The sequence below is a fragment of the Saprolegnia diclina genome (assembly GCF_000281045.1).
Source record: "Saprolegnia diclina VS20 unplaced genomic scaffold supercont1.20, whole genome shotgun sequence".
Taxonomy (NCBI): Eukaryota; Oomycota; class Saprolegniomycetes; order Saprolegniales; family Saprolegniaceae; genus Saprolegnia; species Saprolegnia diclina.
The window spans coordinates 14133-35857 of NW_008246087.1; the positions used below are offsets into that span (position 1 = coordinate 14133).

The 21725-nt window shown below is 59.4% G+C and overlaps 6 protein-coding genes across 6 annotated transcripts in view; 1 reads left to right on the plus strand and 5 right to left on the minus strand.

Annotated features, from left to right (window-relative positions):
- Window positions 1–2260: 2260 nt before the first annotated feature.
- SDRG_07017 (hypothetical protein) lies at window positions 2261–3652 on the minus strand (the record flags this gene model as incomplete). The annotated part of the gene is made up of 1 exon (XM_008612834.1): window positions 2261–3652. One exon carries the CDS (start codon window positions 3650–3652, stop codon window positions 2303–2305), a length of 1350 nt encoding a protein of 449 aa, XP_008611056.1. The 3' UTR covers window positions 2261–2302.
- Window positions 3653–4185: 533 nt separating this feature from the next.
- Window positions 4186–10364, minus strand: SDRG_07018 (hypothetical protein). Its single transcript, XM_008612835.1, has 3 exons — window positions 9487–10364; window positions 7129–9440; window positions 4186–7072 (listed from the first exon to the last, which is right to left on the minus strand). The coding sequence occupies exons 1-3, from the start codon at window positions 10301–10303 to the stop codon at window positions 4277–4279; spliced, it is 5925 nt and encodes a 1974-aa protein (XP_008611057.1). The 5' UTR covers window positions 10304–10364; the 3' UTR covers window positions 4186–4276.
- Window positions 10365–11230: 866 nt separating this feature from the next.
- Window positions 11231–13343, minus strand: SDRG_07019 (hypothetical protein). Its single transcript, XM_008612836.1, has one exon. The coding sequence runs from the start codon at window positions 13248–13250 to the stop codon at window positions 11301–11303; it is 1950 nt and encodes a 649-aa protein (XP_008611058.1). The 5' UTR covers window positions 13251–13343; the 3' UTR covers window positions 11231–11300.
- Window positions 13344–15512: 2169 nt separating this feature from the next.
- SDRG_07020 (ketol-acid reductoisomerase) lies at window positions 15513–17134 on the plus strand. Its single transcript, XM_008612837.1, has one exon. It carries the CDS (start codon window positions 15527–15529, stop codon window positions 17009–17011), a length of 1485 nt encoding a protein of 494 aa, XP_008611059.1. The 5' UTR covers window positions 15513–15526; the 3' UTR covers window positions 17012–17134.
- SDRG_07021 (hypothetical protein) lies at window positions 17054–18484 on the minus strand (the record flags this gene model as incomplete). Its single annotated transcript, XM_008612838.1, has 1 exon — window positions 17054–18484. One exon carries the CDS (start codon window positions 18482–18484, stop codon window positions 17138–17140), a length of 1347 nt encoding a protein of 448 aa, XP_008611060.1. The 3' UTR covers window positions 17054–17137.
- A 664-nt stretch (window positions 18485–19148) lies between these two features.
- Window positions 19149–21725, minus strand: part of SDRG_07022 (hypothetical protein) — a 3497-nt gene continuing 920 nt past the window's right edge. Inside the window, exon 3 of the mRNA XM_008612839.1 lies at window positions 19149–21719. Within this exon, the coding sequence (XP_008611061.1) occupies window positions 19266–21719 (2454 nt within the window). The 3' untranslated portion in view covers window positions 19149–19265. The remainder of the gene's footprint in view (window positions 21720–21725) is intronic.

The window sequence follows — 21725 nt, forward strand, 5'->3', positions numbered from 1 at the left end:
ACCTCGACTTCGGCTGGTTCCGCGCTGCCTTGCCCTTGCCGGTCGTCGTCTTGGCCATCATTTGTTGTCCATATCGAATTGAAAAAGAAACTAGGGTAAACCTCGTGTTTTCTTGGGGCAGGTTTTGGTCGAGCTCTTTGGTTGAGGTTTTGCATTGGGGGAGCGTGCAATCTAGCGGAGGGATCGTGCACTACGTGTGACGTAGTTTGGACTCGGGGGACGGGATCATCTGCATTTGAGTTCAACGTACCCTGCCCCAAACCTCGTGTTTTCTTGGGGCAGAGTGTGGTTGGTCTTTGTGGTCGAGGTGGGGCATACATGTAGGGCCGGTGGGCCATCTAGCGGTCTTTCTGTGAAACATGAGTAGTGGTTTGATTCGCGGAGAAGGTTTGCGCAGGTCCTGGCGCGCTTTTTGATTTCAGTTTGGTGTCGGGGCCGCGTGCAACCTAGCGGTATGTCTGTGTCGTAGCTTGGACAGTGTGGATGTCTTCCACCCTTACGGGCTCTTGTACTATGCACGTCCAACGCGCCCCTCTTACTGCAAACACGCATTCACATGGCGAATGTGTGACGGACGCGTGCGACGGACGCGACCTCTGCTTCGTTGCGGTGCAACCTCCGCTGTGCTACGGTGCACCTGGTGGACTCTTTGTAGGGCTCCAGTGGAAACAACGTCGAATTCATTTTCCATTGTGTGGTAAGGGTGCTGCATCGTCCTAATCTCGCTTAGATGTGGATTATTGTTATTGTTAGAGCCATCGCCGGGAAGAGCTCTTTCTTAGCCGCTTCAACCTTCGCATCGTTTCGGCACTCGGGTCCAGTACTGCATAGCAGGACGCTTCATGCATAGAGACCACAGCAGCTTGATCAACATTGCAGGATGTATAACGTTCATGAGGTGGTTGAAAGAATCGCTCCTCGGATTTGCAGGCCCAGCGATTCTACTGTGACGGGCGCGGCCGCTCGACGCGCGCGCTTCGCCTGGAGGCGCAGTGGCGGTCACGGTCGACGCCTTGGTTCGCTGCCGTCGCCTCTGCCCCGCGTCGATTTTCCGCTTCAGCTCCTTGGCCTACTCGATCGGAGTCGATGTCGGCAGGGCGTATGCAGCGTGGCGATTCCACTGCTCGCACTTGCGCTGCGCCTCCGAGACTGGCGGCCCCACCATGGCCGGGTGTTCTGTTCTGTGCTTGGCGCGCGAATTGCAATAGAAACCTGCAAAGCGAACATAACATCCAGATACGATGACAACACCGCAATCTATCTCATGGATCTAACACCACGCGAAGTGTTGAGGTCCCGCACTATCGCGCAGGCCCCAACGATATCCAATGCACAAGCTACGCTTGGGATTGGCGCTGCGCGCATGGCCTATGGCCCTACCGCGCTACCGCGCGGACCCCGGCTATCGCCGGGTCGACTCGCTTCGCTCGTGGCTCGCTGCATGCGGGTTGGCCAAGGTGCGTATATCCGGTTAAGTTCGTTTCCGTTCTTAACCGGCATTTTGTCCACCCAATAGTCAAATTAAGATACGTCTTGACGACATTGACCTGCCACTCGTACTTAACCGAATTCGACACTTCCCGACCCTTCCCGACGCGCTACGCACGCCGGAACACCATGTTGAGACTTCATTTTGCCCTACCGTGCTATCGCACGGGCCCGGCTACCGCCGGGTGCCCTCGCTGCGCTCGTGCCGCGCTTCGCGCAAAAAAGTCGTTATTCAATTAAAAGATAGATATCTGGTACCCCTTGAGAGGTTTATTTCCACCCCATATCTTTGAACCATTGCCGGGTTTGAATTCGCATATTCAAGTACATTTTATCAGAATGCATTTCAAACTCGCTGTATTTTTATACTTTCTTGGCGAATCGACGTTGCGGTTTTCTGTTGACAGAGTCTCAGCTGCTGAACGCAAACGAGATTGGCGTCGGACAGCAGAGCGTCATGGCCCATCTCCGAGCCATTTGACTGGCATGGTATCCTCCGGATAGCTGTCGCTGCCGCGCACCACTTCTTCGAATGTTGTTGTATCGCATCGCCTTTGCTCATCCTAGAGCTGTACGCGTAATGATGGGGAATTCGTTGTCTATCCTGGATCGTGGAAAGCGGTGTGTGGTCGAGGCGACCAGAGACTGGTTCCGGCCGTTCTGGTTACGTTGGTTTTGCGGCAGAATGCATCTCGCCCACCAGAACCCTAACCGCATTCGTAGACGGGACACACCATGTTGACGAGAAAGTTCAACTAAGATCTTATCTGTTGGCCTGTGCAAGGCTTTGGTTATACGAGAGTCGTGACGTCAACTAGGCGCCAAGCCAGTGGTGCTCGCCAACCTGCCAGCCAATGGTCGCGCCGGACGAAATCCCGAGGAAGAGGCCGAGGCACATGATGGCGCCCGCCGACTCGCGGTCTTCCTGGGCCACGAGGCGCGGGCCGAGACCAAACGAGATGGTGCTAAGGACACCCGTCGAGAGACCGAGGAGATAGTTGACAAAGAGCTGCCAAAATACGTTGAAGTCGTGTGCGCTCGCCATGCAGTAGAGCGGGTTGAGGCCGCCGCCCGGGAGCCCGAGCAAGAGCAGCACAAAGAGGCCCCAGCGCACGATCGACCAGAGCAAGCACGACGCGAGTGTAAAGTACTTGTACACAAACGGCGCGAGGAGGCGGCCGGCAAAGTCGCCATAGTTGTAGCTCAGAAGAAAGCCGTTGATGTACCAGCCGCCCCAAGTCGCGGCGCCCGCGAGCTGAAAACCAGACGAGATACCAATGCCGGGGAAGGCCGTGAGCGAGCACAGGAAAATGAGAAACTGGCACGCAACCGGCACCGCGATCGTCGTCGCGATGCGCCAGAGACGCGCCCACATGACCGGGAACGACTCGCGCAACGCCTGCCGGCGCGCTGTCTCGGCATCGTTGAGCTCCATCAAGCAGGCGACCGCGGGCAGCTGCAGCAGGTTGTAAAAGAGGCATACGGCCATAACGCACACAACGATGAGGACGCTGAAGAAGATGTAGAACGAAATCTTTTGGATCTGCGCCGTGTCGGCCGGCGCGGGGTCCAACCCGCCGATGCAGAGCTGGAAGAGCGTGCTCAGCGTCACGTTGATGACGCCGGACGTGCCATTGCCGAGCATCATTGCGTTTGTGAACGCGGCGTCCGGGAAGAGCGACGAGAGCGCGTAGAGCGCCGCTTCAGCGAGCACATTGGTGAGCCCCACAAGCCCAAACGACATCAAGACGATGGTCGCGCCCGTCTCGGGCGTCGCGTCGCACGTGTCTTGGAGGATGATGGCGAGCGCGCAGAGAATGCAGATGGCGTACCCGAGGCAGACGCGCGTCCACATGCCGAGCTTCTTGTCAAGGCCAAAGACGACTTGGAAAAAGTGGCCCACAAACAGGGGCCACGTCGAGACGGGCGTCGTGAGGAACGCAAAGTTGAAGGACGTCGACGCGAAGCGCGACTGGTAGTAGTTTTGCGCCGACAAGAACGTATAGTACCCCCAGAGACACGACGCTTCGAGGAAGAGGAACGACCACCAGAGAAAGCGGCGATGCGTCGCGAGCGCCTCGACGACGTGCGCTGGGAGCTCGTCCTTTGTCGTCTCCGCGTCGTTGACGGAGAGGAGGTTGGCGTCTTTGGGCGACGCGTCCATGGTGGAAGCTAGCTAATGCGCGAATGAACTACACTGATACAATGTAGCAGCAAGAGACGCGTGGTCTTGTCGGTTCAGCGAGCCATCGATCAAGTAGTCGACGATGACGATCGGACGGGTTCAAGCATGGTGCCAGCAACATATTAGCATTTCGTATCTAATGTAGTCGAATCCTTACTGCTCACAGTGTTGAGGCTGCCAAGAGTCTTGGCCATTGGGGTCCGTCTACGTCCTCTGTGGTACCACCCAGATGCAGTGTGTGGTTGACTTTGTTTCGAGAAGCCAATCTGGACCGAGTTGTTTGATTCTAGTATGCGTTCTTGAAGTTTCCAAGCAGATCCTGCGCGCGGTCGTTGCCACAACCAAGGTTTGTGCGGTGGGTCGCGCACGATACTGTCATTTCCAGCACTATAGCAACCACTGGCGGCGACAGTCCGCTGGATTGGGCTAAGCCATGCGGGGCAAGTCCATGGTGGCGGTGGCTTCTCGGCTCTGTTAGCGAGCGCAGCCTTGAAGTGCTTTCACGACAGTCGTTGGAGATTCCACTTTGAGGAGACGTTTGCTCGTATTGACCGCCCACTCGAGTTAGCAAGGGCATAAATATATGCCGTTAGTACTGGGATGTTAAATGAGCTGCTGTTTCTTCTTGGTTCGCCGCGTCCGACGGCCACTCGGCGCCTCGTCGTCGCTGTTGTCGCTGTCAACGCCCTTTTCGTAGTCCTCTTCGTCAGCGAGGAGCGCGTCGGCCTCGTTGTAGAACCGCTTGCGCTTGCCCTTGGTTTTGGCACCGCGCTTGACCTTCTTGGCGAGCGGCTTGTCGTCGTCGTCATCTTCGTCAATGGCGACCACCTCGACGCTCGCACGCCGGCCGCGCTTCTTGGCCGACCGCGCGATCGGCGCGTCTTCGTCTTCGTCGTCGTCTTGGACTGAGAGATCATCGTCGTCGTCGTCGCTGACACCTTCGACGATCGCACCGCGGTCGTCCGGCAGGTGCTCCGAGCAGATCATCATGGTCGTCGACAGGCGCAGAATGCGCATCCCGCGCATGCACGACTCGTGGAACGCTTGCGCGCAGTGGGCGCAGCTCACGACAGGCGACTTCTTCTTTGTCTTGGTGCAGCCGTGGCAGTAGTGACTCGGGCACCGGAACCGCTTCTTCCCGACCCACTCGACCTTGGCGTGCTCGAGGACGCACGTCGTGTGATAGAAGCGACCGCACTTGGCCATCGAGCACTGCGTCACGCCGTTCTCCGCACCCATCTTGCCGACCTTGCCGCAGCACATGCACATGTGCTTGCCGGCCGTGCAGTCGGGGCAGAGCCACTTGGCGCCCGATGGCTCGGCCTTGAGACCGACGCACTCCATATGAAACGACCGGTGGCACGGACCGTCGCAGAGCAGAATGAGGCCGCCGTCGCCGCAGAGCGCACAAATATCGCCACTCGGAAGCTCGACGATCGGACCCGCCGGCATTTGCCGCTTGAGCGTCATCGACTCGGACTTCTTGCCGAGACTCTTGCGTCGACTGCTGGTCGATGCTGTCGTCACGGGCGCGGCTGGCGTCGCGCGGCAGCTGCGGACACGCGACTTGACGAGCGACTCCATGTACGCTTCGGCCACCTTGCGCTGGTCGGCGTTGAACACGTCCTTGAGCTTGAGGATCTTTTGGAGCACAGCAATCGCTATGTCGTACTCGTGGCCCGACGACCGCTTGTCCCAGACGTCCTTGCTGCTGCCGCCGCGGCTCGTGTCGGCGACGATACGGTCCATCGCATGGCCGAGGTTGGTCATAAACTTGGCTTTGGTCTGGCGCGACGCGAGCGCCGACCCGTCGTCGAGCTTGAGGCTCAGCATTTCAATCGAAATTTGGCCTTGCGCGAGCACTTTTTCCCAAAAGTGCGGGTCGTTGACGTCGGCGGTCGAGCCTTCAGCGAAAAACGACGACCTGTCAAACACAATGCCAGCCTTCTTCTTCGGGGCCGACGAGCTCGCGCCTTCGTCTTCGTCCTTGGCGACCTCGTTCGTCACGACGCGCGTGTTCTCCTTCAAGATGGTCTCAATGTCCCGCTCGACAAACGATTTCGACGCGTCGTCGTCATCGTCCAAGAGGCCATACGCGCCCTTCTTGAGGAGCTCGACAAGCACCTCGGCCGACGGGCGCTCGATCGCGTGCGCTTCGCTAAACGACCCGGTGCCCAGCACCGCGTGCTCGAGGCCGAGCTTCCGGGACGCGCGGTCAAACATCTGGCTCTCGTACGTGTTGCGCGTCACGAGGCGGTAGATCTTGACCGACTTCTTCTGACCAATGCGGTGGCAGCGCGACTGGGCTTGGAGGTCGTTCTGCGGGTTCCAGTCCGAGTCAAAGATGATGACCGTGTCGGCCGCGATCAGGTTGATCCCGACGCCGCCGGCCTTGGTCGAGAGAAGAAACACAAACGACTTGGAGTTCTTCTTGGAGAAGCGATCGATCGCCGCTTGGCGCGCGCTGCCGCTCGTCGAGCCGTCGAGGCGCTCGCACGGCATGTGCTCCTGCTCGCAGTAGCGCTCGAGGAGGTCGAGCTGCCGAATAAACTGCGAGAAAATGAGCACCTTGTGGCCTTCGGCGCGGAGCTTTGGGAGAAGCTTGCTCACGAGCACGAGCTTCCCGCTGGCTTGGATCGTCATGTTCATAATGTCGGCCGGTTCGGGCGCCACACCGAGCGACTCGAGCTCGCGCTCCTCAACGCCCTTGATCAAGAACGGGTGGTTGCAGCACTTGCGCAGCTGCAGCTGGAGGTTGTTGAGCGTCGGGAGGCTGTTCTTCGACCCAAGGTACAAGAACGACCGGTTCCGCTCGTAAATCGCGCGGTAGTACTGCTTCTGGAGCATCGTGAGCTCGACTTGGATGATGGTCTCTTCCTTGGGCGGAATGCTCTTCTCGACGTCTTCCTTCACGCGGCGCAGAAGGTACGGCGCAATCATCTTTTGGAGCTCCGTCACCTGCTCCTGCGACTGGAGCCGGCCGTACTTCTCGATGAACGACTCCATGCTGTCGAAAATGACGGGCTCCAAAAAGTTGAGCAGCACCCAGAGCTCTTGCGTGTTGTTCTGAAGCGGCGTGCCCGTCAAGAGGAGCTTCCGATCGACGTTCAGCGCGCGCATCTGCTTGAGGACGCGCGACCCCGCGCTCTTGAGCCGGTGCGCTTCGTCGACGGCCACGAGGCGCCAGTGAATCGTCTCAAACTCCTCAAAGTCGGCAAGGATCGTCTCGAACGTCGTGAGGAGCACGTTGAACTTGAAGACGCTCTTGGTCGTGGGCATGTTGGGGTAGTACCACGTCTGCGTTCGAATGAGCGTGCGGAGGTCCTTGCCCGTGCACTTGTTGTTGCGCTCGCCGACGTCATGGTACACGCACACATTCATGTCGGTCCAGTCTTCAATCTACGAGACAAAGCATGAGCTTTCCCATGCAGCAAAGAGGACAATGAAGCATCTACCTCGCGCCGCCAGTGCTGCAGCGTTGAGAGCGGTACCACGATAAGGAATGGACCGCGAATGTCCTCTTCGGTGCGCAAATGCTCGATGAACGAAACGACTTGGACCGTCTTGCCGAGACCCATTTCGTCAGCGAGGAGGCACGACCGCTTGGCCTTCCAGCACGAGATCATCCAGTTGAGGCCATCGACCTGGTAGCTCCGGAGCGTGCGCCCGCCCTTGAACGTCGGCGACTGCTCGTATGGGACAAACTCGGTCGGCGCCGCAATCATCGCGACCGCCTTGCGCTTGGTCGGCAAAAAGCTCGCAAAATGCTCGTGGGGGTCCAGCGTGCCCTTCATGATGCCCGCGAGCACGTGCTGCATCGGGCCATTGGGCGCTGCATAGTTTTCGAGCGCCGGGCGCGACGTCGGGCGCAAGAGCGGGTTGGACACGCGGACCACTGGCAGCAGCGAGAGATACGAGAACGGCACGTACAGCGACGGCGGCGTCGTGCCCACAAGCGGCGCGTCGTCGTCATCGAGCGGCGGCGGAAGCGTGATGTAGCGGCGCTCGATCGTCTTGGGCGCGCACGGCATCGGAAAGATGTGGGCGGGTCGGAGCGTGTGGAAGGTGAAGAGCACGTAGTTCTTCGACTCGGAGATGAGCGCCACGACGGTGGAAAAGGGGTGCTGCGCCGTCGCCCGGTTGTTGATGCCGACGAGAATGTCGCCCGGCGCAATGACGCCCGTGGCCTCCGCCGCGCCCATCATGCCGGTGGCGAGGTGCTGGAAGCCGAGCACGCGCGCACAGCCGTCGTCCGAGAGGCCGAGGCGCATTCCGAGGCCGCCGTCGGCCTTGGGAACGGCCACAAAGTACTCGGTGTAGCGCTGGTGCGGCCCAAACGTGTCCATCTTGAAGCTACTAAACGTCATTGGGTCGAGCATTTGCGTCGGCGCCTTTTTGACCTTGGGCTTAGGCGCCTCGAGCGTGATGGGATACCCGAGCGCGAGGTGCTCGATCATGCCGGCGAGAACCGAGCTCACCACGTCGTCGACGGCTTCGTGCTTGGTTGTCTCGTCGTCCTCGTTGTCTTCTTCGTCGCTCGACGCATCGTCGTTCTCGTCGCTGCCAGGCGCCGACTGGAAGAGCTGCGAGTACGCCGGCATCTGGATCGGGACGCGCTCGTCGTCGTCGTCGTCGTCATCGTCGTCGTCGGACGAGTCACCCGCGTCCGAGTAGTCGGCGTCGTCTTCCTTGGCCCGACTAATCGACGCGAAATGTTCCTTCTTGAGCACGTAGGCCAGCGCGGCGGCGCCACACTTTTTCAACACCGTGTGGTCCGGCGCGTGGTTGTGCAAAAGGCAGTGGAAGGCGAAGAGCTGCGCCTTGATCTGCTCCATCTGCTTGAGGTTGCGGTACTCGGCCGAGCCGTACGGTGCGTCGGCCGACTCGACGTGCCACTCGCGACTGCACGGACCGTCGTGGTCAGCGCCGAGCGTGCAAAACCGGTCGGCGGCGCAGTTGCTGCTTTTCGTTGGCCCGTTCCCGACGACCGCGTTGTGCTTGCCGCAGCACGGCAGCTGGCACGTCGTCTGCAGAATCTCCTTCTCGGTCGGGACTTTGTTGGCCTTGAAGTAGCGCACGATTTGGTCGTCGTCGCCAATGTCCTGGGCCCGCTCCCACGTCGCACACCGGATCGAGAGACCCCGCCATTGCACGAGGAACATGGTGTTGTTCCCAAAGAGGCGCGTGCTCTGGTGCCGAGAGTCGTCCGTGCGCGTGTCGCTGTCGAGCGTAAACTTGGAGGTGCCGGTGATCGCGGCCGTGAGCACGTGCGGGATCGAAGCAGGGACCGATGACGCGCTTGTCTCGTCGCCCTTCGGGAGCACCATGGCTTCGTATGTCATGCGGAGTTCGCAGTACGGGCAGTACCACTCGCCGTCTGGCGTCGCGTCGAGCGGCGGGTCCAGACACGCGAGGTGGATCTCGTTGTCGCAGCGGTCGCAGACGAGGAGCGCATCGTCGTCGTCGCCATCGACGCTCTTGCAGACCGAGCACCCGGGCTCCCACGGCTCCCACGAGTTGAGCGCGCGCGTCTCGTGGACTTCGCCTTGGAACTGCGCGAGGATCTCCGCGTCTTCTTCGGCGTCGCCCGTCAACGGCAGGAGCTGCCACGCCGACGGGCAGATGATCCATTCAAAAAAGAGCTTTTCAAAGTCGGCCAAAAGGCCTATCGCGGCCGTCCCGATCTCCGAGTCGTTGTCGTTGAACGCCAAGCAGTTGGTAAAGACGAGCCGAATGTCCGAGACCAAGAGGCCGTACGCCGAGGGACCTGTGCATGCATGAGATCGAGTCGGCGAGAAGCACGGTCGACGTACCGACGTAGTAGTTGTCGCGGCCGAGGCGCGTCTGGATCGTGCCAAAATCCATCGGGTTGGCGATCGTATCTAAATAGTCGGGTACTTGCTTGAGATTCACCGGCTCGAGGAACTCGGCCGACGCGGGGTCGGCCATGAGCCGTCGCAGAATGCCAGCGCAGCGGTCGAGGACGGTCGCGTTGTTCTGGATCAAGTACGCGTCCGTGACCCGCGGGTACTTGCGTGGATACGGGATCGAAGTCCGGCGATCGTCGAGCTGCTTCTCGACGTCTTCGTTCGTCACGCCGGTGCGGTGGTTCAAGATGGTCTCGACGGTCGCGTTGCCAATGTCGAGATCGTCGACTTCGTCCGTATCGGCGTACCCGTCCTTGGCGCACTTCTTGTCGTAGAGCTGGACCTTGTTGCGCTTGATGTAGCCGTTCGGGAAGAACGCTTCGACCTCTTCGTACGTCAACCAGCGCATGTGCAAGTGCGAGAGCCCGACAAACTTGCAGAGGTACTCGATCGCGCCCGAGCGCGAGTTGACGCGCCGGCCCAAGATGACGTCCAAGCAGAAGTCCTTCTGGATTGTGTTCATCTCCGAGGCCATCGCGGCCGCGCGCGCGGCCTTGGTCGGTGCTACATCGTCGTCGTCGTCGAGGTCCTCAAAGAGATCTTCCACGAGCGCATCGTACGAGACGTTGTACTTGGCGCTCTTCCGGCGTCCGCGGCCTCCTGCGGCGACGCCGGCGACCTCGGGCCCGTCGTCGCGCTCCTTGAGGTCCTGCCGGAGCTCCTGAAGCTCCATCTGCGCCTCATTCCGCTTCCGTCCGCTCATCTTCGGCCGCAAAACTTCCGATGGTCCTAATTTGCCCTAAATTACCGTTGCCAACGCTGGCCCAGTCTCGCTCGCTGCACGCCCGCGAGCAATCCACGGCATTTCATTGGATAAAAAGATGGAACGCACGCGCATCATTGGTCCAATTGTGCGAAAACCCGCGGCCAGTCTTTTTAGCCAATCAGCGCGCGCCAAACACGGAACGCGCCGCGGCCTGGATTTTCGAACGTGAGCCTCAAATGAGGACAGGACATCCGAAATTCACGCGCCATTTTCCCGCGCTTGCAGCACCGATCCTCACGGCTTCCTGGCGCCTGCAGCGCTCACGTCCGCCTTCTCTCTTGCTGTGCAGGCAGAAACGTGGTAGCGTCGACGCGTCTCGCGTCACCACTGTCGCCCCGGTCGTTCCAGGTGTCAAGAGCCGCAACGCCGTCTTCGCCACGTTTCTGACGTGGCACGTTCGCACGCCATCACTTTCAAAGCCAATACATGGGTCTCGCGCGTCGTACCAACTTTGAGAGGCAAGCGTCGTCGCGCCCAAGAACGGACAAGTTGTCTTCGAATCTACACCGGAGACAAGCGTCTCTAACGATTCTTCGACGGCGCCTTGCTTATGGCAAGCTTGCATCGACTCTGGCAATGGGCCAAGCGGGTCGCACTCGGTACGGACGGCAGGAACTGCAGCACAAAGAGAGCAGCGCTATCCTCTCCTATAGTAGTACTGGCTCAACTGTCTTCCTCGTCCAGCGCCGTTCTGTATTCATACATTGTGTAGTTGCACTAATCTCGCTCGACTAAGAATGGTGAGTCTACGGCGGTAGTACCAACTGTAGTAGTATCGAGCTCGCAGACACCTCAAGCCGCAATACAGTGCCACGAGTATGAGTCAAGCAAGTCAGAGACTCGATGTCCCCTGACAAGTGCAGGTCTCACGCTTGACCACATACGTTGCATTATATAGGGTAGGATACACGAGCTAAATTAGATAAAAAGATGCTTAGCCTTTGGTCGTCGAGGCAAACTCGATGCGCGTCAAGAGACCTTCGACGTGCGTCTGGTAGTAGGGCCGCCACCGGTGCTCGTAGAGCCACTTGCTAAACCAGCCCCACTGCCAGTGCTGCAAGTCGCCTTTGAAGCCAAACTGGCGCGCGTCCAGCATCCACGGAACCATCACGCGCTTGGCCTGTTCGTTGAGCGCCTCTTCGATGGGTTTTTGGAGCTTGGCGAGGTACGTTCGGTGCGTGTACGCCACGGCGAGCGCATTGCTCAAGTCGACTTCGTCTTTATCGAGGTTGGCCAACACAAGTCGCTCGACAGTCCCGAGGTACTCTGTGAGCTGGAGGAGGTACGTCGCCCAGAGCATGCTCGCCTTGCCCACGTCATTCTCTTTTTCGTACGACCGGTTGTGAAAGTACTTGATCGCGTCGAGCACTGCAAGCGTTGCGTCGTAGCCTTCCATCGTCACCGCGAGGCCCGAGGCGAGTGCTGGCTTGCGCTGGACAACCCGGGGCACAACGACCGTCCGCTTGATCTCGATCGCGGTCCGGACGAAAAGGGCAAACTCGGCGAACCAATCAAAGAAGAGGTCGACCTTCCAGCTCTGATGGAACGGGATGTAGTCGATCGAGATGAGCCGGCGAATGCGGACAAGCGCGTGACGGAGCGCTTCGTGCGGCATCAGAAAGATCGCATCGAACCACTGCAGCGTCTGCGCGGCCTGCTTTTGCTGCAGGTACGGCGACAAAATCGCGTTTTCCCGCGCGCGCAAGTCGACAGGCGACGTGGTGCGCGCCACATACGAGCTGTACACGGACGACGTGTGGTCGTTCGAGTTGGGACCCGACATGGAGCCTTTGAAGCTCCGGCTCGGACGACCGTTTGCGTGGAACGGCGTGCGAAGTGGCGACGGCGGTGGCTTGAGGCCGTCGTCCATCGCCTCGACCTCGAGCGAGAGCCGCGCGGCGTGCTCTTCGATCGGCGTCATCGGGTACGGCTCGCACTCATGCTTGGCGCCCTTGGTTGACGCAACCTTTTGCATGTGCACGCGCGCGAGCTCCATTGCATGGAGGTACGACTCGAGCTCGCCCTCGGTTTCCGACCGGGACGTCCAGACGCGCGACGCCCAAATATTGACATTGTCCTCGTACGACGAGTCGTCATAGTAGAACGTCGGGTGCTGCTCCGACTGACTCGACTCGTCGCCGCTCGCGCCACCGACCAGCGGCATCTTGAACGACGCCTCCGAGCTGTCGTCGTCGCCCGCAAAATCAAAGTTGAAAAATGGCTCTTCTAGCCCCGCGAGGAGCGTCGGCTCAAAGTTCGAGTTGAGAAGCGGCTCGGAAATCGTCTCCTTGTGCTTGGGCAAGAAGAGACTCTGGCGCCCCGACTCTTCCTCGTAGTACATGTGGGACGAGGACGCCGAGAGCGGCGGCGGCACGTCCGAGCTCGACGTCGAGCCAGAGAAAACGCTATGCTGCGCCACGTCGGCAGATGGCCCCGAGAGAACGTAGTTGGCGTTGACGGCCGTCTGCACGCTGGAGCTCGTACTCGAGGGCATGTGCGAGGTCGTGGCCGAAAGGACGTCCGACTTGGTGGACGAGAGGACGTCCGAGGTGGCGCCCGAGAGCACAGCGACGGAGGCACCCGAGAGCACATTAAAATCGGTGCTCAGCGGTTGCGAAGTGGACGTCGAGAGCAGCTCGGACGACGATGCGTCCGATCCCGACGAGGGTCCGTCCCGCGCCGGTGTCTCGGATTGGAACGACGAGAAGAGCGACGAATTGTTGGACCGGATCGGCGCGTTCGTGCTTGCCTGGTATTGGGCCGACGTCGGGTAGATGAACGACCGAGGTGACGCGTCCGGGTGAAAGAAGGAGGGTTCGGACGACGTCGGGCTCGCGATAAACGAGATCTCGAGGTCCGACTCGGCGGCGGCGTCGGTCATCATCGTGTTGGGAGAGGCGAAAAGACGACGACTGGCACACGCAAGACACAGTCGCGACCTGGCGACAGCTGCGAGACAGCGCTTCGGTGTTCCATTCCTATAATATGCGCCCTGTTTCTTACATGTATATTCACTTGGACTGCGACATCCGCTCTCCGTGCGTGGACGCTCGACGACGGCCTGCTGTGGCATCGCAGCCTAGCCTAGCGTTGCCAGGTTGAAGTCCGCGCCCTCGACTTGCTCGTCCGCGAGGCGCCCACACACGCCGAGGGCCGCCCACGCATGCGGAATACCGGCGGCTCGTGTCCTTGAAGTTGTTGAAATTATCGAGGCCAGGCGGTCGCGCTTTTTTCGCGTGACAAAGCCCAATGATAATGAAGCGATTTGATTGGCCATCGCAGTTGTATATATACACGAGCGGGTGCCACGTACGCTGTCGCTGTAAGCCACGGCACAAATGAACTACGGTGCGTCAGCCGTGCGATCAGTCGTGCGCAGTTGCAAGCAGCGTAGCTCGTCTCTTGCTGTCGACTCGCGAAGCCTGACCAGAGTTTTGAATCGGAACCCGGATCGCAACCAGCAGTCCGGACTACCGGTAGTGTGACGAAAGCTGTGACGAACGAGTGACTTTTCGGGCTTGTCGCGCAATGCAAGCCCTTACGCGACGTTGTGACATACATGTACTCGACATGTAGCCGCCATCATGAGAAGTTGACACCGCAGTGAGAGATACCATGGGTGTGAGCGTGATGGCGGACACCCATGCACGTCTGTATTTGCATGGATGGACGAATCGTAGTCGCAGTCGCCATGGTTCTCTTACGCCACATGGGCGATCACACAATACACCTGGACGCCTTGCCCTTGCTTGCACCACGATCTTCTGGATGGCGCTGAGCCATCCAGAAGTCCACGAGCCCAACAAGCGACGTGCTCCGCGTGGCCAAAACAAACGGTGTGCTACGCTTTGAGGGAGGCGCATTCGCATAGCTGGAAATGAAAACTGCAGCAAGCTGCGACGGCGCGTTGGCCCGGAAAAGTTTGCGCAGCAAAGGTCGAGCGAGTGCTGTGGTATATCTGGGAAACCGTGCTCGTTAAATGACAAACCCACTCGCACAGCTCAGGTAATGGGAACCTAGGCGGCTGTATCCTAAGTCTAGAGATCGATCATGTCGTTGAAGGTCCTTCTGCGATCTTCATACCAAATGCTCCACAGCCGACCCCTCGGCGGATTGTTCTGGATCTAGTAGTATGGGCATTTGTAGGGAAGTGGACTGCAGTCACTACCTGCCCGTCGTCAGTGGACAGAGTCGTAGAGGCTCACTTCAGCATTCGCTTTGTATCCAACGCGCTTGGCTTATTGAGTCGAGCCACCTCCAATTGTCGTCCTTCTCGTTGGATCGTATTGAAGTTCGCTTGCTTGCTATCTCGGAGTACAGCACAAGCGCCGACTTTTGTGCAGGCCAATGCGCCGTCGCAAATACCGCACGGGACCTGTCTGAAACCAATTTTCGGGGCCACGGTTTTACGGACCGCAGACTTGGCTGCTGCGGCGGCAGCCTCCACGGCGATGTGAATGGTTCATAGCATGGATGTTCAGTGGCGCTGCCTCGCCGCCAGCCCGATGATCGTCTCCAGGCGTCCAATTCACGTCCTCGGCAATCGGTGCGCAGAGCTACCGTCGAAAGCAATGGTCCATGAGGCGACTTTACCATGAGAGGCCCACGCATCGCTGTGTTTCACGACTGACGTCCTGGTAACGCTTGCAACAGCATCATCGCAGTCATTGTTCTTCGGGACCCAAATTTCTGTTCTTCGAGACCTCGTGTGCAGCTCTCACAGCAGCCTGCGAGCGCCAACAAGAGTCTCTGCGATCGACAGGTTCCAGGACCTTCGCAAATGAACAGCATAACCCGGCACCTCCTATCGCTTCGCATGTCAACCAACGAGAGCTCCGTCTATCGCCATGGAGAGCGCATTCCAAAGTAGCTCCACTCGAGCGTTTGCTTCGACGGGAAGAAACGCACGGCCAGCGACGAGTAGTCTTGTCTGCTTGGAGCCACACACTTAAGCTTGACTACACGTAGACTTTTCGACACACGAGGTTGTGGGCAGCGCTTGGCCAACCTGCCAAGAGAACGTGCTCACGGTGTGGCGCGAATCGATATCCGGATATAGATCGTTTGCGCATCTCGTGTATCCGGATGTTATGTTTGCGCGATCGCGCCAAGATCGTTTGCCGGTTGGATCAGATCTCAATTTGCACTTTGACCAGCATCATGTCTTCGCCGTTCGCCGCGTCGACGGCCTTTGCCGCCAACATCCAAGCCGTCCAGATGGCGGACCGCACCGAGCACATTTTGCCCGGCGGCCGCCACCTCTTTGGCCAGCTGCCCAAGGCCTTCGAAGGCGTCCAGCAGATCGGCGTCATTGGCTGGGGCTCGCAAGGGCCCGCACAGGCCCAGAACCTCCGCGACTCGCTCCAAGGTACCGGCATCAACGTCAAGGTCGGTCTCCGCGAAAACTCGAGCTCGGCGGCGAAAGCCCGCGCCGTGGGCTTCACCGAAGAAACCAATTCGCTCGGCGAGATGTACGCTGTGATCGCCGAGTCGGACATGGTGCTGCTCCTCACGAGCGATGCGGCGTGCGTGTCGCTCTACCCGACCTTCTTTCCGATGCTCAAGAAGGGGGCGACACTCGGCCTCTCGCACGGCTACCTCCTCGGCCACCTCAACACGGTGCACGAGTCGTTCCCGAAGGACATCAACGTCGTCATGGTCGCGCCCAAGGGCATGGGCCCGAGTGTCCGCCGCCTCTACGTCCAAGGCAAGGAGGTCAACGGCGCCGGCATCAACGCCAGTGTCGCCATCCACCAAGACGTCAACGGCCGCGCGACCGACCACGCGCTCGGCTGGAGCGTCGCGCTCGGGTCGCCGTACTCGTTCTACACGACGCTGACCGACGAGTACAAGTCGGACATCTTTGGCGAGCGCGGTATCCTCCTTGGCGGTGTCCACGGCCTCATTGAGGCGCTCTTCCGCCGCTACATGGGCCAGGGCAAGTCGCCCGAAGAGTCGTTCGTGCATGCGGCCGAGTGCATCACGGGTCCGCTCAACAGCATCATCTCGCACCACGGCATCAAGGCTGTCTCCGAGCAGTTCTCGGACGCGGCCAAGACGACCTTTGAAGACGCGTACGTGGCAGCCTACGGTCCGTGCCGCGACATCCTCGAAGAAATCTACGACGAAGTCGCGTCGGGCAACGAGATCAAGTCGGTCAACATGGCGGTCGCGCGCCACGGTACCTTTCCCATGGGCAAGCTCGACGGCACGTTCACGTGGAAGGTCGGCGAGAAGGTCCGCGCGGCGCGTGTCCCGTCGCAGATTCCGCTCGACCCGTTCACGAGCGGCACGTACGTGGCCATGATGATGGCGCAGATCGACGTGCTCTTGGACCACGGCCACTGCTACTCCGAGGTCGCCAACGAGTCGGTCATCGAGTCGACCGACTCGCTCAACCCGTACATGCACGCGCGGGGAGTGGCGTACATGGTCGATAACTGCTCGACGACCGCACGTCTTGGGAGCCGCAAGTGGGCACCGCGCTTCGACTACATTTTGACTGAACAGGCCTTTGTCAACGTCGACAACAAGGAACTCGCTGACCGTCACGAGCGCTTGCAGGCGTTCGACTCGCACAACATCCACAAGGTGCTCGACAAGTGCTTGCAGCTGCGCCCGACCGTCGACATTGCCGTCGAGTAGGCACTTTGACGCCGTCTAGTTAGTGTACTAGTATTTTGATAACTTCGACTCAATTTATGGATTAAAGATACGAACGTAACTCAAATGTCGGACCCGCACAAAGGCCAGAACGGCATTTAGTTCTACTTATAAGCCAAACCAATGGTCGTTGCTCATGCCCCAGCCCAAGGTCGAACCCGACGAGAGACCGAGGAAGAGCGCCATGACCATAAGCGCGGCAGCGGCTTCACGGTCTTCTTGCGGTACGAAGAGCGGCGCCTTCCCAATCGTGATGGTCGAGAAGAGGCCGCCGGTGACGCCCATGAGAAAGTAAAGCACGAGCACAAAGGCGTACGCGCTCCAGTGCGCGTCGCCAAACGCATAGAGCGAGCTCGAGAGAAGCGTCAGGAGCAGCAACGGGAGGCACAACCAGCGCAAAAGCGACGCGATCAAGCACGTCCGCATTGAAAAATACCCCGCGACAAGGTTCGTCGATGCCAGTCGCCCGATGAGGTCGCCGACGTTGAAGGGCGTCGTGACGCCCGGCGAGATGACCCACGGCCCCGACGACGACGTGATGATGTCGGTGGCCTGCACCGTGGACGCGATACCGATGCCAGGGTACAGCGACATGCTGCAAAAGAAGAGCATAAACTGAGCAAGCATGGGCACGACGATGACTCTTCCGACGCGGACAAACTTGGCCCAGAGGGTCGGGAGCGACACGTCTCCGTGCTTGAGGTGGTCGGAAGTCGCGCGATCGAGGAGGTAGCGCACGCACGGAATGCGCTCAAGGTGGCGGTAGACGAGGACGGCGCCGATCGCGACGAGCAAGAGGAGCGCCATGAAGATGAAGAACGAGATTTTGACGCTGCCCGCGGGGTCGGAGTCGTGGACGCCGCCGACACACAAGTGAATGAGAGCCGCCAACACAACGTTGAGGACACCGGCCGTGACGTTGCCGACCTGGATCGCATTCGTAAAGTGCGCGTCGGGGAAGAGCGCGGCGACGTTGTAGTAGGCCGGCTCGGTGAGCGAGTGGGCGGCGCCGACAAACCCAAAGCAGATCAAGACCATGGTGGCGCCGTTGGTCTGGCTCATGTCGAGATAGCCTTGCACGATGATGAGGACGCTTGCGAGACCAAAGATGGTGTAGCCGAGGAGGACGCGCTTCATGTTGCCGAGCGACCGGTCCAAGCCAAACCACATTTGCACGAGGTGGCCGATCGTGAGGGGCCACGTCAGGACCGGTGTTGTCAAAAACGCAAACTTGACGTCGGGAAACGCGCTCTTGTAGTAGTCTTGGGCCGTCAAGCACGAGTAGAAGGCCCACATGACCGAGCCTTCGAGGAAGAGGAGGGACGAATATATCACGACGCGGTTTTCCTGGATTTGGTCCAGGATAGACTGCGGAATCTCGGCCTCGAACTCGTGCAGCGGCGTTTTCACGTCCACGGCTTGGTGGTAATACTCTTCGTGGGGTAGACTCGTCATGACTGGATCAAATGAGTTGTGACGAATTGCACCAGGCAGCTTTGTGCCCGCTCCGCGTGCCACGTACCCCGTACCCATCCCACGTGACACACCGTCGTCAAGACCAAGCCCTATTATGGTTAGGCCCGCGATAGCGTAACCTCCATCGGTCCATGCAACCATGCAAGGCCACGAGCACCAAGCCGAAGACCGACTAATTCCTGGACCGTCGACTACAAGTAGCCATCGTATCAAAGGGCGTGTTCCTTCAACGATACTCCGCGATATCGGTCCACGCATGCTATAATAGCTCGTCGGCTACGCCGCGGGACCCTAACCGCTCTTCCTAAAATTTCAGCGCACGGTTAATCACTTTCGGCATGGCATACCGTGAGCGATTGCGCAAGGTCCGACATGCACGTTATTAAACGCGCCAAACAGCCAGTTAGTCTGGTATTTAACGTACTTTAGCCCCATTCGACAACCAAGTTTTTGCCATTTAACGCGCGACATCGCGACGTTGAACGTGATTGCAGGTGGCGCTTCCTGTAGCATGTTGCTGGAAGCGGCAGGAAGGTGCGACGACGCGGCGGTAACGAGCAGAGCCCCAGAGATACGTCCCAATGAGACCCGGCTTCAAGATCCAGTAGAGTCGCGGCACCATTCGACGAAAGCAAGAGGCTATAAGAAAGTGAATTTTGAGTTTTAAATGTTATCGTACCCACCAAATTCATACATTTTGCTGTGTGTCTCAGCACAAAACATGTATATTAATTGGGTCTTTCCTTTTTCTACTCGATCTCTACTGGCCCGTTGATTGAATCTTGTCGAGGTAGCCGCCTTCACTGCAGAGCTCAAAGAAGATGCCGTCGCCTTGGGCAATGAGGGTGCTTGGGCTGTCGCACTGGACGAGGCGGCCGTGGTCAAACACGAGGATCCGGTTGCAGTCCAAAACCGTGTCGAGACGGTGGGCGATCGTGAGGACCGTCGAGTCGGCAAACTCGGTGCGAATCACATGCTGGAGCTTCTGGTCCGTCGCGTGGTCCATGGCCGCCGTCGCTTCGTCCATGACGACGACCTTGGCGCGCAAGAGGAGCGCACGCGCCATGCACAGCATTTGGCGCTCGCCGACGCTAAAGTTCTCGCCGTTCTCCTCGACGTCGCTGCTCAAGCCGTCCTTCTCGGTGCGTTCGACCAAGTTGACCTTGCGCAGCACATTCCAGAGGTCGTCGTCTTGAAACTGGTCAAACGGGTCGAGATATTGGCGGAGCGTGCCCTTGAAGAGGACCGGGTTTTGCGGAATGATCGCAATGCTTTCGCGGAGCGTCTTGAGCCCGACCGATGCGCAGTTGACACCGTCGATCGAGATGGACCCGGCCGCGAGCTCGTTGATGCGGAAGAGCGCCATGGTCAAGCTCGACTTGCCAGCCCCCGTGCGACCGACGATGCCGACCTTTTCCCGGCCCCGAAGCGCGACGCAAACGTCCTTGAGCACGAGCGGGTCGTTCTCCTTGTAGCGGAAGCTGACGTTGTTGAACGTAATCGCGCCCTGCGACGGCCACGACTGCGTCGAGACGGCGCCAGGAATCACACGCGGCGCCTCCGGTGGGATCTGCGTGTACTCGATGATGCGCTCGGGGGACACCATGTTCTTTTCAATCTCGGACGCGTCTTGGATGAGGTACTGGAGGTTGAGCGGCACGTTGAGCGCATAGTTGAAGACGAGGCCGACAAGACCGGGCGTCAAGTACACGCGCGCGTAGACAAGCGAGAGCGAGATGACGAGGATCATGCTGGCCGAGAGGAGCTGGTTCTGGAGCATGAACCAGAGCTCGACGATCTGCTTGGCGTACACCGACTCGTTGTACCGGTTGACATTGCGGTGGTGAAGACGCTGGAAGCGGCGCTCTTGTTTGGCGCCAAACGCGCGGATGACGACCGCGCCGTCGATCGCTTCCGAGATCAAGTTGATCATGGGCGAGTACGTGACCTTCCCGAGGCGCTCAATCTCGCGGGCCGGTTGGAGGTAAAAGCTCCCGACGCGGTAGTAGACGTAAAACAGCGGCAAAATGAAAAAACTCAGCGACCGGACGACCACGATCGTCGTGCCCATCGCAAAGAGCACGATGAAGAACGTAGCGAGTACAAACATGAACGAGAAGGGCACGCCGACGTCGAGTGCGTTAAAGTCGCCCGCGAACCGGTTCAAAATGCGGCCGGTTGGATTCGTGTCGAAGAACTTCATCGGGGCGGCGAGGAGAGCCGACGTCATTTGGTCAAAGAGCGCGCGGGACGCCTTCCGACCCGCGAAGCCGACGCTGAGGATGCGCACCATGACGATCGACGCGCTCCCGAGCGAAAAGCACGCGTACACACCGACGTTCCACGCGGCGTTGGCCTGGAAGACGTCGGGCGACTCGACGGCCGACGACGCCGACCACTTGCTGAGCCAGAGGTCACCGCAGACCGCGAGGCCCTGCCATGTCGACTGGACGCAGAGCAGAAGCACGACGACCGGCCACCCACCGGCCGCGCGAAAGTACGCGCCAAAGACGTTGGATGAGACGCGGCCTTCGGAGCGAAACTCTTCGTCGACGAGTTTGCCGTGGACGAGCGGCTCTTCAAAGGTGCCGTCGGCGTTCTGCCGGGGCGTGTACACCATCTCGTGAAAGCCACCGGGCACGTACGGCGACCGCAGCGACGGCGAGAGCAAGTGCGGCGCGACATTCGAGATCGTGGTCACGTCATCCATCACGTCATTGTCGTCGTCGTCATCGTTGGTGTACGACATGATCGGGTGCGCGGCGAGCGGTGAAAGGGCCGAGTCGAAGGCTTCTTTGGCCGTGTTGACAGTTTGCTTGCAGATGCCGTTGCTGATCTCAATCGTACGGTCGATGTGCTTGGACGCAATGATCTCGGGGTTGTGCGTCACGAGCAGCACCGTCTTCTTGGACAAGAGGCCGAGAAAGCACTTGGTGAAAATCTCATTCGAGACGATCGCGTCCACCGCGGACAAGGGCGAGTCCAAAATGAACACGTCGCCGTCGTTGTAGCACGCGCGGGCGAGCGCAATGCGCGCTTTCTGGCCGCCGCTGAGGTTGACGCCCTTCTGGCCAATCTCGGTGCGGTCGCCGGCGGGGAAAGCGGCGAGATCTTTTGTCAACGCGCAGGCGTCAATGACAGCAGCGTACTTTTTGCGGTCGTACGGCTTGCCAAAGAGGATGTTTTCGCGGATCGTCATGTTTTGAATCCACGCCTGCTG

Excerpts from the sequence above, each read along its gene's own strand:
- SDRG_07018 (XM_008612835.1), bottom strand. The coding sequence starts at position 10,303 with ATGAGCGGACGGAAGCGGAATGAGGCGCAGATGGAGCTTCAGGAGCTC. Across the intron at positions 9,441-9,486 it reads CCGCGACAACTACTACGTCG|GTCCCTCGGCGTACGGCCTC; the intron begins GTACGTCGACCG and ends ATGCATGCACAG. Across the intron at positions 7,073-7,128 it reads TGCAGCACTGGCGGCGCGAG|ATTGAAGACTGGACCGACAT; the intron begins GTAGATGCTTCA and ends TTTGTCTCGTAG.
- SDRG_07019 (XM_008612836.1), bottom strand. The coding sequence starts at position 13,250 with ATGATGACCGACGCCGCCGCCGAGTCGGACCTCGAGATCTCGTTTATC.
- SDRG_07020 (XM_008612837.1), top strand. The coding sequence starts at position 15,527 with ATGTCTTCGCCGTTCGCCGCGTCGACGGCCTTTGCCGCCAACATCCAA.